This window comes from Seriola aureovittata, chromosome 4 (genome assembly GCF_021018895.1).
Source record: "Seriola aureovittata isolate HTS-2021-v1 ecotype China chromosome 4, ASM2101889v1, whole genome shotgun sequence".
NCBI classification, from domain to species: Eukaryota; Metazoa; Chordata; class Actinopteri; order Carangiformes; family Carangidae; genus Seriola; species Seriola aureovittata.
This window is the reverse complement of record NC_079367.1, coordinates 4,550,174-4,565,848: the sequence shown is the minus strand read 5'-3', so window position 1 is coordinate 4,565,848 and position 15,675 is coordinate 4,550,174. Positions and strand designations below refer to the sequence as shown.

At 44.1% G+C, this 15,675-nt stretch overlaps 1 protein-coding gene across 23 annotated transcripts in view; it reads left to right on the top strand.

Moving 5' to 3' along the window:
- phldb1b (pleckstrin homology-like domain, family B, member 1b) overlaps positions 1–15,675 on the top strand; it is a 111,228-nt gene that overhangs the window by 60,770 nt on the left and 34,783 nt on the right. For all 23 annotated transcript variants that reach the window (XM_056373349.1, XM_056373353.1, XM_056373361.1 and 20 more), the window contains one exon: positions 2,778–4,291. In XM_056373349.1, coding sequence (XP_056229324.1) covers positions 2,778–4,291 — 1,514 coding nt within the window. The remainder of the gene's footprint in view (positions 1–2,777; positions 4,292–15,675) is intronic.

Below are 15,675 nucleotides of genomic sequence, written 5' to 3'. Positions count from 1 at the left end.
AAACTAATATGTTGCCTTGGTGATGAGACCTGTTTCTTAAACGCATCATAAAAAGCATGTCTCCTGTCTCATCTACAATCTGCATTAGAGACACAATAACAGCGACAAGCCATTAAGTCAACTGCTGTGACTCTTTAAAAGAGCGCTGTAAAACTCCCAGTAGTTCACAGCAGCCTGGATGGAAAGAGCTACATCAAGTTAGCCATGACACCGGAAGTACGACGATTTTGCCTTCAAAATACAACGCAATATTTAATCATTTCAAGGGATTGGCTTATTCAGGAGATATATATGAGCTGATTGGTTTTATGTTTGAACCTATGTGTCCTTGAAATGTAGGAGCTACAGTTGAAAAGCCAGTATTTTGTTTTCCTTTCAAAATATTTGGGACAATGTTAGTGATAAACATACTCATTTAAAAGTCAGAGTCACACTGAGAAGGACTTTAAAATGTACACTGAACTATTGCATATTGGTTGTAAATGAGAACAGCACATCTACAGTATTAAGTATTTTCCACGACCCCTTAAACTAAATTAGAATTTTATTTTGAAAGTTCTAACCGGAAACGCAATGTTACGTTCTAAGTAACTTGACGCCAGTGGTACCGTAGGCAGCGGCGGTGCCTAGCACCCCAACCCCCGGCTGAAATATCACCTCGGTGGTGAGTCTCCAGCTCTCCCTCGGCGTGTGTGGAGCCAGGCTCGGCGGGGCTCCGTCACAGCCGGTCCGGTACCGGTGTCCGGAGGATGTGGGCCTCAATGTGTGTCACATAGCAAGTGAACCGCACTGACATTGACCGGGGTCGCTGTTTTATTCCTTCATGTGAGTAACCCTCCTGCTTGATGCCTGAGAGAAGTGATACGAACCGGCCACACGCCAGATCCCGTCCAGAATATGACTGTTTGATTTTCTGTCGTTTATCAAGGAGCGTGCACGCAGCGTATGACATCACACACTTAATGCTATTCACTGGAACTTCGCTCTTTATCCTTCGTATAGGTTATCAATAAATATACCCTTAATTCGATACATATTTCTTCGCTTGAGTCACAGTGTGTCCTCGTGATAGAGGGATGTGTAGGGGGGGGGAAGGCAGATGCTGCTGACGTATGTTTATTATTGATGATGTAATTAATGCCGAATTGTAGAGGTCGTCGCGTGGAATAAAATCTCTCGAGTCATGTCGTGTCAGAGTCGCGGTTCTACAGGCAAGTCAGCTGACACTAAATTGGCGGATTTTTAAATGAAGTTTTGCATGGTGCACTGGAGGCGATGGTCTGTAGCCCATGACATCATTGCATGGGCTTTCCTTCAGCAAACGGATGCATTTATTTTTGTCACCCACCCCCTCGTTTTCTTTTTTTCTTTGACCCTGTACGTAAGAATCCAGCGGGTTTGTTTTCTGTGAGAAACATGTGACATTGACATACATGCCGGAGCCCAACAGATGAAATGTACCATCGAGACCGCCTGCAGGACCAGGACCACACTGCTGTGTAATATTCATGGATATGTGTTCAGATTTGATTGTGTTCAGGCTGTCATGAAGGCAGAGCTTCATTGTATGGCAGAGTCATTAAAGGGGAGCAGGCAGGAAGCTGCTCCCATCTCTGCTGAACAAGCACAGCTAATGCATTATTTGTGAAGCTTCTATATTTTAGAGCAGAGTTTTGCTATTGGGACGTCTCCTTCTGACATCATCACACAACAGAGACTAAATTGACTCTTCTATCTAATGCCATTCTGTCCTGTGTTTGTTTTATCGTTTCCTCCGCTGCACAGACATTTTTTTATGATCTCCTAATGTTATTACAACACCGCTGAACATGACGGCTCTACCTCTCAGTGTTAGCACTGACGACTCCACGCTGCAATTACCCTCGTGTTTCCATTGGAACAGGCAAGAAGTGCATTTAAACGGATTTCATTTAGCAGTAATAAAACCTGATCTGTGTCCTGATCCTTGCCTTAAGGCCACGCTGGTGAGTCTCCCACGTGGCCGTGTGTTTCTGCTGTAATAATCTACTATGCTGACATTAAAGAGAGACAGTAAAGATTAGATTACCCGGCCTGTGTCCTACGTTGCTTTCGGGCCACACAGTAATTGGGTTATGTAGGCACATTTTCTCCTGATCCCTATCCAATGCACAGGGCCTGTCTATCCGTTCATCTCCTCGCCTGTGTCCTTCCTTCTTTCCTCACCACTAATCCTATCTCTGCCTTCATGCTTGTCCGGTTTCCACGCAGTAGTGACAAGGTTACGACGAGACGTGGAGGTTCTCGACAGGGAACGGTTCTGAAACTGTTTAATCGCCTTGTACCGATGGGTAAGGTTGTGTCATCTGGCTGATTTGCATTAGACCTCATCATAGACGGTGGGTGAAGCATATGATGACGCTCTCAGAGTAAGAGCCATTGAAGGTACTTGTATATAAAGAGCTCAGAGAAGTGTGCTTGACCTCTTTGTGCTGATGAACGACGGAGATTGACACGGGCTGTGTTGGTGTGGTCATGTTCTCCAGGTGCTGACAAGACGGTGAAAGGTGGTTAAGGAAGGCCAGCTTGGGTAATGCAGCCTGGGTTTTGAAGGTTTTATTGTGGCGTCAGGAAGTCGGTACCAGGAATGTGGGCTTTCATCTTTATGGCGTTGCCAAGTTAAACACTGAACGTTCTGCACGCCCCACAACCATTGGATTGCTGTCTTGTTTCGGTTTTCTTTTGATTTCAAAGCCAAAAGCCTGATGTTTGTTTCTCTGTCTTCTCCCCCCTGTCAGACACAGAGAGCTTGGTCAATGGGAATCACCAGCCCAGTCCGGCCCAGTCTCCCCCAGCTCCTGGAGAGAGAGTCCAGTCCGAGCACAGTGCGATCGTCAGCTCCATTGAGAAGGACCTCCAGGACATCATGGACTCCCTAGCCATGGACGACCCTCAGCCTTCTTCCCTGGAGGCCAAGAAGCCTCCCGGAGGCCAAGCGGTTCCTCACTCCCCCCTGTCGCCGATGGTCAACGGAGGGGGCCGGTATCTGCTGTCCCCTCCCACCAGCCCAGGGGCCATGTCCGTGGGGTCCAGCTATGAGAATACATCCCCTCCCTTTTCCCCCCTGTCCTCACCCTCAGCTGCCAGCAGTGGGAGCTTTACCAGCCCATCTCCGAGTGGAGGACCCCAGGACCAGAGTTCTTCTCTGCCGCCAGTGCCTGTACGCTCCTCTAGCTACAATTTCACCTCCCAGCCTCCGCCTGTACCCCAGCCACGGACCATACTGCCTAACTTCAGCAGCGGTGGGGGGGCGGGACAGAAGGTCCAGGAAAGCCCCAGGCTGCAGAGGAAAGTCTTAACAGAAACTCCTCCAAGCCCCAAGCCAAGTCGCAGAGGACTGGGCCAAGATGGGTCTGAGAGCCCTCGACAGACCGCCCTCCTGTCCTCTAACGAATCTCTCAATAGTAGAAACATTGTGCCAAGTAGCCCCAGACTCACTCCCAAATTCCCCACCTGCTCATCCCCGTCTCCCTCCAGTCCCAGGACCAAGACGACCACGGTGCTCCAGGAAAGGCCTGCCAGCCCTTACAGAGAGCAGCCCGCTCTAGCTGATCGCTCCCTCACCTCCAGCCCCTCCAGGCAGCTTTCCCAGCCCACCAGAGCCTTCCAGCCTCCCTTGGATCCCATTGTCCACATCATCCAAGGATCGCCGCTACAGCAGCATCCACGTTCACTGCAGCCCCCCGAAAGCCCTCGCATGGGCAGGAGGAACCTGGAGCTGAACGGAGGCGGCGGAGCGAGCAGCAGCACTATGAGAGAGCTGCCGCCTCTTAGCCCCTCCATGGCTCGGAGAGGGGTCCCGGTTCTCCCAGGGGCGCTACCAGGGACAGTCCCCAGCTTGAGGACTCCAGATAGTCCCTCAGGTCTTGCTAAGCTCGTTCCAGAGAGTCCCAGGCTCAGACGAAAGAGTGGGTCCACATCTGAGGAGACGATGTGCAGCAGGGGGATCAGAGCCCGCAGTCCTTCACCTACCTCTGCGATGATGGAGGGTGGCGGCGGCGGTGGTGCCGGGGTACGAAAGGCCAGCTTTGGAAACACTCTGTCTCCTGCTTACAGTCTGGGCTCCCTGCCTGGCTCGTCCCCTGTAGCCAGCCCCAGGACCCACAGGAAGATGTCCGCAGGGAGACCCCACCCTGGGATGAGGGAGAGGAAGAACAGCATCACGGAAATCAGCGACAATGAGGACGAGCTGCTGGAGTACCACCGGCGGCAGAGAGAGGAGAGGCTCCGAGAGCAGGAAATGGAGAGACTGGTGAGTCTGATACACGTCACCAGGAAACTGCTGTAATTCACTCAAAACACCACTTTTACTTAAAGGTTACAGCAATTTAGATCAATATATCACAGGGTTTGTCGTTGCTTCTTAAGCCAAATCTTGACATTTTAGTTGTAGTTTATCACACAGCGTCTTTTCCTCACTTATCTACATGATGACTAACGTTAACACACAATATCAAGGTCAGACAGATGTTCATATTGATTGTTTTACTAAATGAGATGGAGCTTTGTACCTGATCACAGTTTCTAAATCAATCTTGAGAATAGAACACTAATTTAATGAATATTTTTCAGTTAAAAATTCTTGTTAAATTTGCAAATCTGCAGACATTGGAAGTTTCCAAAGCTCAAATAAAATATTCAAATATCTTTTTTTGTCCAACCAACAGTCTGAATAAAATCTGCAACTACTATCAAAGTGCAGTCAGGACACTAATGTCAGGGTTTTAATTCCAAACAGGGCAAGTATTGTGAAGTAAAGTCAGTTGCTTGTACAAGCACATGGAGGGTTTCTGATGTTTACAATTACTTTGCAGTGTGTCCTTGAGCAAAGTCACGAACCCCCCGAACTGTTCCACAGTCACCGTGTGAAATGTATAACTAGAGTATTTATTCTGTTTTAACTAAGTAACTACAAAGCTTCCTGTAGTGGTCGCCATTTCTGTTGCAGTTAAATTCACCAGTGATCTGTTTTTCACATCGTCTTAAAAGCCCGATGAAAAGTCTCGTGTCTGCGCTCCCGGTCGAACTACTGAGAAATACCTCGGTGATAATAATGTGACATGCGTTGTGAGGAGTGCTGAATATATTGACACTGATGAGCCGTGGGTTAATGCTGCTCGTGTAGTTTGATATGTTTGCGTGCTTTTCTTGATCTTTTTTAAAACGAGTCTGTTGAAAGGATTTCACTGTCAGGTTCTGATCAGCTGTGAAAGCGAGCGTAAGTAGATATGATTTTACATTGAGTTTGACAAGGAAAATCTTTTCCAATGTGATGTGGGAGGGTTTTTGCTGGGAATCTCAGGTCAGAAAACTGCCTCAAGCACCTTCTGAATTATCTGAAAGAATTTCATTGGTGTGATTATCGCTGGACGAGTTTGGGTTTGTGATGAAATGTTGTAAAGTTCTTGCAGACGCTCGTTCTGACCCTTATCTGTTTGACCTCGTGGAGGGAAGGAGTATAACGCTTGCAGTCTCTCAATTGAGATCCTTTACAGACCCGGTTGCTCCTCCTTTTTCCAAACAAACATGAACTGTCTGTAACTTGGCAGCCGGCTGTCTAAACCGCTGCTGACATGCGGTCTCAGGGCGCCCAGATGAGCCCATAGCAACCGCATTGTTTGTTGTTTCCTAAACTGAGCAGGGGGGGGGGGGGGTAAAGGGGATGGGGGAGCGGTTGGTGGACATCTTGAACTTGTCTGCCAGTCTGAATGAAGCTGCAGAGACAGGATCCTTTTTGAAAAGCCTTTATATGTGTTTGTGCTTGTGTGAGAAGGCGTCTGTCCGCCCAGCTTCTAATTACAAAGTGCGAGACAGAGTGAAGCCAGCTCAGTCGGGACGGACTGAGACGACCTGCCCTCTGTCTCCGTGGACCGGGTCATGTTCTGGTGCCTCCCATAGAGACATGACAGTAAAACATTGAGTCTGCAGAGTCACATTCACACACACACACACACACAGAGACTCTGTTTAACCCTTAATGGTGAAACGGGCTGAGATAATTACTACGAGTCCCGTTACAGAGCCAGTCAAGACAGTTTTATTGTAAAGACAGGCTGTCGATTCTGTTGATGTTTCTCATTTGACAGCAGCAGTTAGCATATTGACATTTTGTTAATGATCAGATGCTAGTGTGTGTGTGTGTGTGTGTGTGTGTGTGTGTGTGTGTGTGTGTGTGTGTGTGTGTGTGTGTGTGTGTGTGTGTGTGTTAGATTTGGCCCTAACCACAGACATAGAGTCTTTTTCCCCCTTGAAATACTGTTACTCATTTTTTTCCCCTCATTCTGACATAGGGCTGAACAATTAATCAAAATATTATCAATATGGCCAAGTTCTTTTTTTTAAGTGGAAATCAAATGTAAAAAATGACCGTTCCAACTGAGAGCATGACTCATATCACAGTTCATTTTAGGCAGCAGAGAGTAAAACAAAGAGCTGGAAAAAGTGTTGAGAAACTGATGTTTAAAACACACACTGTTGTGCTGTGTCTACATTTTCATGACAGCTGTTATTAAATTGTCTTTAAGCTTGATTAACGACAATCCGACACGCACTGTAGTCGATACTCGTTTGTCTGAGAATATCCATTGTTAATACCTGGAACACATTTGAGTTTTTCCACAAAATAACCCTTAAAGCTCCGTACTTTCCTCTTCTTCTGTGGTTTATTTTGAAGTGTTGATCCATAAGAAAATATATTTGTGGTTTTAAGAACCAAAAACCATCTCAGTGTAGTTTTACATCTCCTCTCTCAGGCTTCTCTCTGGAGCTCTAGTAACAACAGGTCAGTGAGCCAATCAGAAGAGAGGAGGCTCTGAGCCTCTCTTCTGATTGGCTGATCGTTTTCTGAGTGATCCAATAAAAATATAGCAGATTTCAGGTAAAAACACTCAGAGAAACCAAATCCTGCAAGGTTTGGATGGTGGGTCCAGGTGGGCGGGGCTTGGTGACTGCTCTGTTGTGACATCACAAAGTTCCAGAAGTCCTGACGGCTGGTTTTAAGGCTCAGTTTCTGAATACAGGCTGTGTGCATTTCTCTGTGGACTGAGGCTTTGATTCTTTCACAGTATTAATATAGAAGCTAGAGCTGATCTATAATCACACTACACATGGACAGAGACCTTTAAATTATATGAGACCTTGAATGGGGGATTGCATTGAGTTACAGAAGCATGGCATGTTGTCAGGACGTCTACTCTCTAGAATCTAAAATCAGACTGTAAAAGCTGCTTTTTTTTTGCACATTTAAAGAATTAAGTTGTTCAGTGATGTTTTTGTTAATTAACTGCTCAAATGTGAAACTTACTCCAGAGCACCCAACTGCTAAATTGCTGTGGTGTGTTAAAATGCCAGCTAACCAACAGGAATGTCATCAGCGTTCAGAGAAGAGTTTCAGCCTCTGGTGGTGGTGTAGAGTCTTTTTATATTCAGCAGTAGTTTCTTGGTGTGAGATACAGTATAATACAGGACATTAGCATCTTTACTGCCCATATTAACTCTCACCAACCCCAGTCTGTCAAACCCAAGATCCTTTGTTCTCATTGTTATTAGCCAAAACAACCTTTGGACTAGTACAACAGCAGGCACACAGAGAATAATATTTACATTAGATTTGTGCAAATAGCTCATGGCATGCAAGGTCAAGAGGACATGTAAGTCAAGTAAATAATGCACACAAGGATAAGCAAGTTCTGTCGGAGTCTCAGAGGCAGATTCCTCAGCAGCCTGTGATGTTATTGTATTTCTTTCGAGCGCAGAAACTCGCAGCTCTTGGAGGAGGCAGGGCGTGGAGCTGCAGGGCCTGTAATTAGTCACAGTTGACTCACTGTCATGACAGATTTTTCTTGCCCCAGAGCGTCTGCATTTAAAAGCATTTCACACACAGCCTGCTACTCATTCACACAACTGATTACCAAAAAACAAAGTTATATGAACAGCGAGTGCGAAGAGTTTATTCGGGAACATTCAGAGCCTTATTGTGAAATCAACAGGAGTACACAGCTCAGAGGCAGCAGGAGGCTGCAGGCACATACAGCTCCACTCCCACACTGCTGCACTGATTTATCAGCCTCCTGTTGGACTTTGGATGGGTTTAGCCTGTTGGTGATGTTTAAATGCAGTTTAATTATATTATATAAGGTAATAACTCATACCCCAATGAGTAGTGGAGAAATGCTGAATTAATAGTTATTTTAAATACAATTTCAGGGTTTTGAATACTAGAAAAGAAGTGGATCTTGGCGCCTCAGTCCAGGAATATTGTGGCTCAAATCCTGTCCATTTAAAATAGTTATTTCTTATTAAAAATGTTTTGAAAATTCATTCTTGATATTGGAAACAGCAGTTTGACAAAACTTAACTAAAGAGCAGTTTACAAGGTTTGTGCAGAGCTTTCTGTCTTTAGTTTTGAATGCGATGAAGACCATGATCTCATGGTTGAGAGATGTAGACAAAGCTAGTAAGTTGACTATAACCCGGCCAATATTGAATTTTTCTTTTTTCCCCCAAATTAGATTTTCTACAACAAAGAAACGCCAAAAACGTTGTATAACAAGTTGCATTGTTGTGTGAAATGACACTAACGGGCCATCTCTATAAAGTGTTGTTCAAATACATGAATAATGTTGAAGAAAAAGATTTAATATCAAGAGAAATCGTAACCGAAGGCAGATACTGATATTGATATTTGGTAGATTCAAAATTGTGATAACGGTTCATTGGCCAATAGTATTTTTTTAAACATCAACACATGACATAAACAAACTTATCTTGATACAGATCCAGGATACACACTAAGCTGCACAGTTTACACAGAAAAAATATTAAATGGAGACAGTTTTTGAATTATGTCAAACATATTTTGGCATCTCTGCTCTGCAGTTTCTTGTAACTTATCAACTGTTTACTGCTGTAAAACTATCTGTAATAAGCTAATCCAACAAGTAAAATCAGTTTTGAACAAATTAATATTTTGTGTTTATATTTATATTCAGTTTTTCCTCTGAACATTCATCCTGTTTGGCTGTTTTAATATGATATCGAGGCACATTTTCGTCATCTGCAAAGAGACGTAACACAGTGATGAGAAGGCTCTTTTTACTGGTTAACTAGCTTTTAGATATGCTTCATGTTCAGCACAGTGTTGATGGGATAAACTTTGACTCTCCAGGGGTGTTGATGTTCAGTAGGTCGGTGTGGTGCAGCTGTTTCTATAGAAAGTCTCCTGTTGTCTCTGGGTGACGGTGACGGTGTGTGTTCAGGAAACACCGGTTTAATGATGCACTGATAAAAAGTGACGGTGGTACGACAGTTTGCAGATGCATCAGACTGAGCCCCTTCACATTTATCAGATATCACAGTTAGAGGAAGCATCATTATGCTTGTCGTCGAGATAACTGATGATGTCATGGAGATAACTCTGATGATGTCATCAGTCAAATATTTGACAGAAAACCAGTTATACTGTAGGAGTGAGGAGTTTAAGCACATTTGATGGACAGGGATAGTCTAGGGAGCAATTATATTGAGATGCATCATGGGAAATGTAGGATCCAGTGTATTTGGAGCTTGACCCTTAAATCTGAAAAGATGCCCAATATATTATCATCCTGTGTTTCCTGAGTGTCGTACTTTGTTCGGTGTTTCACAGGAGACGTTTCCACTTTGACAAGAAATAAGAAACAGTTGGAAAAACTTTAAATACATGTATTTTTTTCTGATGATTTAAGAAAGAAAATGTTCACATTTATCAGTCTGAAATATTGGCATATGGTGAATGTGGTCAGTATCGGCTAAAAAGATCACAACCCACCCAAATCAGTTAAATGATCCGGGCGTCTAACGACAGGGAAAACTCCTTTAAACAGCTTTTAATTCAGCTAAACGACGTTTTCCTTTGGAGCCTGGAGGTAAGCCCTCTCTCTCTCTAATGGCCGGTCTGCAGGGAAGACTGTTTCCCTGCGTCCGCCTGATCCAAGCTGTCCCGCCTGGCACTCCTCTCTCCACTTGGCCATCTGACTGACACTCTGTCTTGGCAAACACACTTGGCGCATGAAGCACGAGTCGCAGCGTGCGTCGTCTGTGGCAGACTCTGTCGGCTGAAGATGACCTCATCTTTCCTGTGACATACACCGTTGTTCTTAACGAGCGGCCGCCTCAGACCTGTGTGTGTGTGCGCTCTTACTTTGAAGGAGCATTGAGAGAGTCTGTCTGTTGTGTATCATAAAGGGACCAGGACGGTGTTTCCTGATTGATTTCCTCTTGAATTAGCCAACTTGACTTGACAGTGTGACGGCGAGGAGGGGGCTGAGTCCTGTGGAGAAGGAGATCTGTGGTTGTTGCTGCTGCAGGCTGGTAAAGGTTACAGATTGCTCAGTGCATCTTTAATAAAGACCTACTTAAGCCTCTTTCTCAGAAGTACATCTCTTTTTTGCGCAACTTCCCTTCAAATATCAGGAATCAGGCTCCAGTTGTGAATGTTTTCCCTCAGGCAGGAGATTTGATTTAGTGGAAATTGAAAAGGAAGTTCAAGTCTGGCATTTATCATCATCTCACAGCCACGCACCGATCTGCCCTGCCCCCTGTACCTTTCCTTTGTGTCTGCTGCGCTCTGTCGTTCTCTAGCGTCTCTCTGCAGCTTCACCACTTCGGTCAAATCGGCTTTTAACTGGATTCCACAAAACAGTTTCCCTTTATTTTGGAGGGTTCAGCAATTTCAGTTACATGGTTCCTTTCTCCCGTCACTCCTTGTTTGTCATTAGGGGAAAAACGTTGAAGCAGAAAAAGAAAAAAAATATATTTATATTAAATAAATAAGCAACAAACACCATCGGACCGAACGATTAATCAAGAAAATCAACGATTAAAGTCATTTTTTTTGTTGCAGTCCTGAACATTACTACACTTCACTATATTAAAAAAGGAAAGTACATATAAAGTGTAAGTATCACGATTTCTTTTGCAACGTCGACAACTTATAATCAGCAGACAAAGAACTTGGACAGACTCGGGACATGTGGAAAAGTCTTTCCTGCGTGGTTGGCGTCTTTGCTACTGTCCGGGAGGATTAGCGGACCAAATATACCCTCGCACTCTTCGAACAGAACACCACACAGCATCTTGTAGAACACTTCCAAATATATCCGGCCACTGCGGGACACCAAACCTGCCCACCTAGGCATCCAAATATATCCTGCACCTACACTGATGCAGAGCGCTGCACAAACCCACTGACCGGCACGTGTTAACTTTATTCTCTAATTTACGGTAGAAGAAGAAGAAGCATTAAATATTTTAGAGTCCTGGACCGACCTGCTCATCCGCATGTTTGTGTTGAAATCATCAGTGTGGTGTCGAGAGGCGGATCACTGGGACTTTGAATGTTTCGGGTTGAAAACTGAACAGAAAAAAGAGAGAGAGGGAGACAGGCGGGGGCAGATAAGACAGTCGAGTGGACTCTGCGGCTCTTTATCTGGGACAGCAATAAATCTGTTTCTCTGCGCGTCCAAAGGAAAGCTGCAGTAATCCAGTCTTGAGACAGCACCAACAAATATGCCACGTGTGGATTTTCTCTATTGAAAACAAGCGTCAGATCAGGGCGCAGCGAGTCACTTGATGCAGTGTTGTTTTTATTCTTTCTGTTCTGCTGCTTTTTAATGAATCCGCAGTATTTAAATGATGTTGCAGACGTCTTCTCTTGGTTGTTTGAGGCGTTGTGTGCAAACTTTTTTGCTAATGTGTCATATTTAAAAAATATATATAGATATAAATAAACATTTAACTGCAGCAGTGCTTCCTGCTGTTTTACTTCCTCGCCACTAGAGGGGGTCATTTAACTGTTCAGTACTACAGTGCAGTCACACATGTAATTCATAGACCAACTTTCACCTCCTTTAAGCTGTTTATAAATTAATTGAGCTCAGACATGATTAAGACCCAAAATGTTCAATACTAAATAAGTAGATGATAAATAAGATTATGTGAAATTAATTATCACATGAATAGATAATGAAATAATCCAATAATCTTGGCAGTCAGCTGCATAACTGACTGAGTCTCATTACATATAAAATGAGAAAATGTGCAACAATAATGTTTTGAAACATTAAATAAAATTAAATTTCATAGTGAAGATATGTATTCTGTCTGAATGTATTATTATGATTATATATTTATTTATTTAATGTTGAAGAGTTTGGGGCTCCATCAGAAAAGCAGAGTTGTGCTTATAATCAGTGTAAAGTGCAAAAACATAAAATTAGAGGTTATTTAATATCTATCATGATGCCAACATTTTATTTTTATACTGTGTATGTGCTGGTCTGTTTTTAATCAAGTGTGTATATATGATTTTAGGACTGCAAACTAAAAAAATTATTATTTTTATCATCAATTTTCTTGATTAATTATCGCTTGGTGTCGTTTCCTTATTATTGCTGTTTAGGTGAAATTAAAACTCCAACCTTAACTGTTATCAGGGAAGCTAACACCTGAGTGTCACACTGACTCATGGAAACCTTTGATACCATTAAACTGGATACAACTGTCTGCAGGTCTCTGAAGTTTTATAGTGAACATTTGCTGAGAGAAATAATTACAAGAACTTCGACTGTGATAAACTCTGCTTCAGACTCTTTTAAGTCACGTCTCCTCCCTGTTATCTCCACCCAGGCGTTTGTTGTACGAAGCATCTGAAACTGAAGCCGTCACTGTTTCTCCTGGATTAAATTTATCAGCCTATTTCCAGTAAGCAGCAGACAGTTCATACAGTATAAAGTTCTTCTTGGTATATGAAGTTAGCCCTTTTCTTAGAACCAGCCAGCAAGCCGCCTCCCACTCAAGGAAGTCCCTGACACATGTTGATCTCTAGCTCCGCCCCCGTTCCCACAGATTCCCCACCACCTCTCACAAGACTTGGGCAGGGGGAGCCAAGGTAGGGAGGAGGGGGGGGGGGGGGGGCAGGCTGCTCTCCATCCGTCCCAAAGTAGCACAGCCAGTTGTGAAATCACTTTACAGTGCAGCAGGAGCCGTATGGAGGCACAGCTCTGAGGAGCAACATCTTCAGTCCTGCTACAGAGCTGCAGTGTCTGGACCCTGTGTGTGTGTGTGTGTGTGTGTGTGTGTGTGTGTGTGTGTGTGTGTGTGTGTGTGTGTGTGTGTGTGTGTGTGTGTGTGTGTCATGGACCGGTATCGTGTGCTGGGGGGCAGCGGGACTGTACCGGGGCCGAGCCGTGGTCAGAGCAGGGAGCAGGCTGTGGTGTACATGCTCGCTCTGGCTAAAGAGAAGCCGGTCTTTCTCAACGGCGTGGCGGCGCTCATGAAGGTAACTGATGCCGCTGCTAATATTAACGAAGCTCTGCTCTGTCTGGATTTTAAATAGACGGTGGATGTTCCTGCGTTGGGCTCTTTGGTTTTGATGTGGATAATATGTGCACTGTTCAGGGCCTGTTGATGACGCGTGATGCTGTGTGGTTACGAGCTCAAGGGGAGCTTTCAGGCCCTCACGCTGCTTTCGGTGGGATTTTATGAGCTGAGCTTTAGAAATATGTTACATGCACTCACACTGTGGTTGCTGACATGATATAACATGTACTGAGGGGAAACTTCAGCTCTGTAGTAAACCTGAGAGGCAGGTATTCAGTAGCTGCTCTCAAAAGTGACACAACAAAGACTCTTTTAGTAAATAAAGAACAAAACATGAATAAATTAACTGTGTTCAAGAACAGTTATCATGTTGGAGATGTAAAGATTCTTTGTTAACCATGCAGGAGAGGAAGGATCTGGTCTCAGCTGATGTTTTTGAGTCGAAGCTGTTGAGATTTTGTGCAAAATTTCATTAATTCTACATAACCCCAACCCTGAACCCAGAATTGGAAAATTCTTTTAAAACTGAAAAACCTTCTGAAACAGGAATAAGTTTGTCAGATGTGAAGGAAAAGTTCAGCACTGATTCACTTTCTTGACTGGAGTTAGCTTGGAGTTCCCCCTTGGGGCCCCCAAGGTGAAAAGGGGCCCCTGATGGCCCCTCATACTGGTACATTTTGCAATGACAACTATAAACCCTCTTAAATCCTCTTAAAGTGCACTGCTGTAGCAAGCATCTACTGATGCATGTGAGGTGTTTAGGGGACATTTGTAAATTGTGGCATTTGCTAGTCTAGGTCTGTGTCTAGGATCGCCGTTGCTCTCATGTCTTTGTGTTAAGCTGAAGCTATTAGCGCTAACACCAGAGGCATAGCGAAGATGGGAAACAGCTAGCTAGCCTGAGTCTGTCCGATGGCAACAAAATCCACCTTCCAGCGTCGCTACAGCTCGTTAGATTACCCTTGACTAAAGCTAGGCTAGCTGTTTCCCTCTGTTTCCAGTCTTTATGCTAAGCTAAGCTAACCGGCTGCTGGCTGTGGCTTCATTTTTCATGCACATACAAGTCTACGTCTCAATCTACGTCTCAAACAAATGAATGAGCGAACACATTGATCCAGTGGGAACATGTAATAAAGAATGATTTATCATACAGCTCAAACACTGTCCAAGGACTAAGCTTATTGCAGAGACGGGTGAAGAGGTCACCAGGTCATGCTGTGGGGATGACTTGACTAATTTAGTAGACGGACACGGAGCAGAAGAGTGTGTGGAAACTGACTTGGAAAATAGTGCTGCGAAATTCAGAGCTGTTTTTCACCTCGTATATCAAATATCATATTCACTGTGTTACTGTATTTCCATTGTGGTTTTTCATGATTGTTTAGTCTGTAAGTTCAGAAAGACTCATGTCTTCATATTGTTTACTTCGTCGGACCAACAATAAAACTCAAACATTTTAAATTGATACTGATTTTAAAGGTAAAAATGCACCAGATTCAGAAAATGTTTGGGATTTAAATCTACACTAGTGGCATGTCTCTATTTCAGTTCGTCACTTCGGTCCAGACAGAAATATTTCAACATGTATTAACATTTACCGTCCCCCAGAGGATGAACCCTAATGACTTTGTTGACCCTCTGATTGAACCATGAAGGTGACGTTTGAGCTTTTGAGTGAAACGTCTCATAGTATTGCGTTGTAATTCGCATTGAACTCTTTGGAAACCAGGCTGCTGTAGCTCCTGGCAGCTGTGTGCTTGGTGCTGCTGTTTACTTTGGCTGGCATGCTCAGTATAAATCTCCTCTGGCTAAACAGTCTCACATGGATATTCAGTGCAGTGGTTCACTACTGTACCAACCACATGTTGTTGACTTTTATTTCATCTCATAGTTTCTTGTTCACAGCAAATTATTTAACTTTACAGAAGCTGATTGAACTGGCTGCTCATCTTTGAGACTCTTGTCTTATCTCCGTCCCATCTCAGTAATGGAGCCATAATCCTGTTTATTATCCCCAGCAGTGTTTGGAGGATGTAAAAATGAGACTCCCATCTAGGCTTTAATCAGTGTATTTCGTCTTTGATGTTCTCATCTCTGCGCTCAAAGTGTTTGACGTGATAAACTGGAGCCTTGGTCTTCACTTTGAGAGACGCCTCCGGGGCTGGGATCCCACTTGAAGAGGAGGCTTCAGCGGTTTAGATGCCAGCCGCCCCCACCGGGAGCAACAACTCCGTAATTTCATCTCGAGATCGGTGCCAGCGACGCCAACATGAAGGA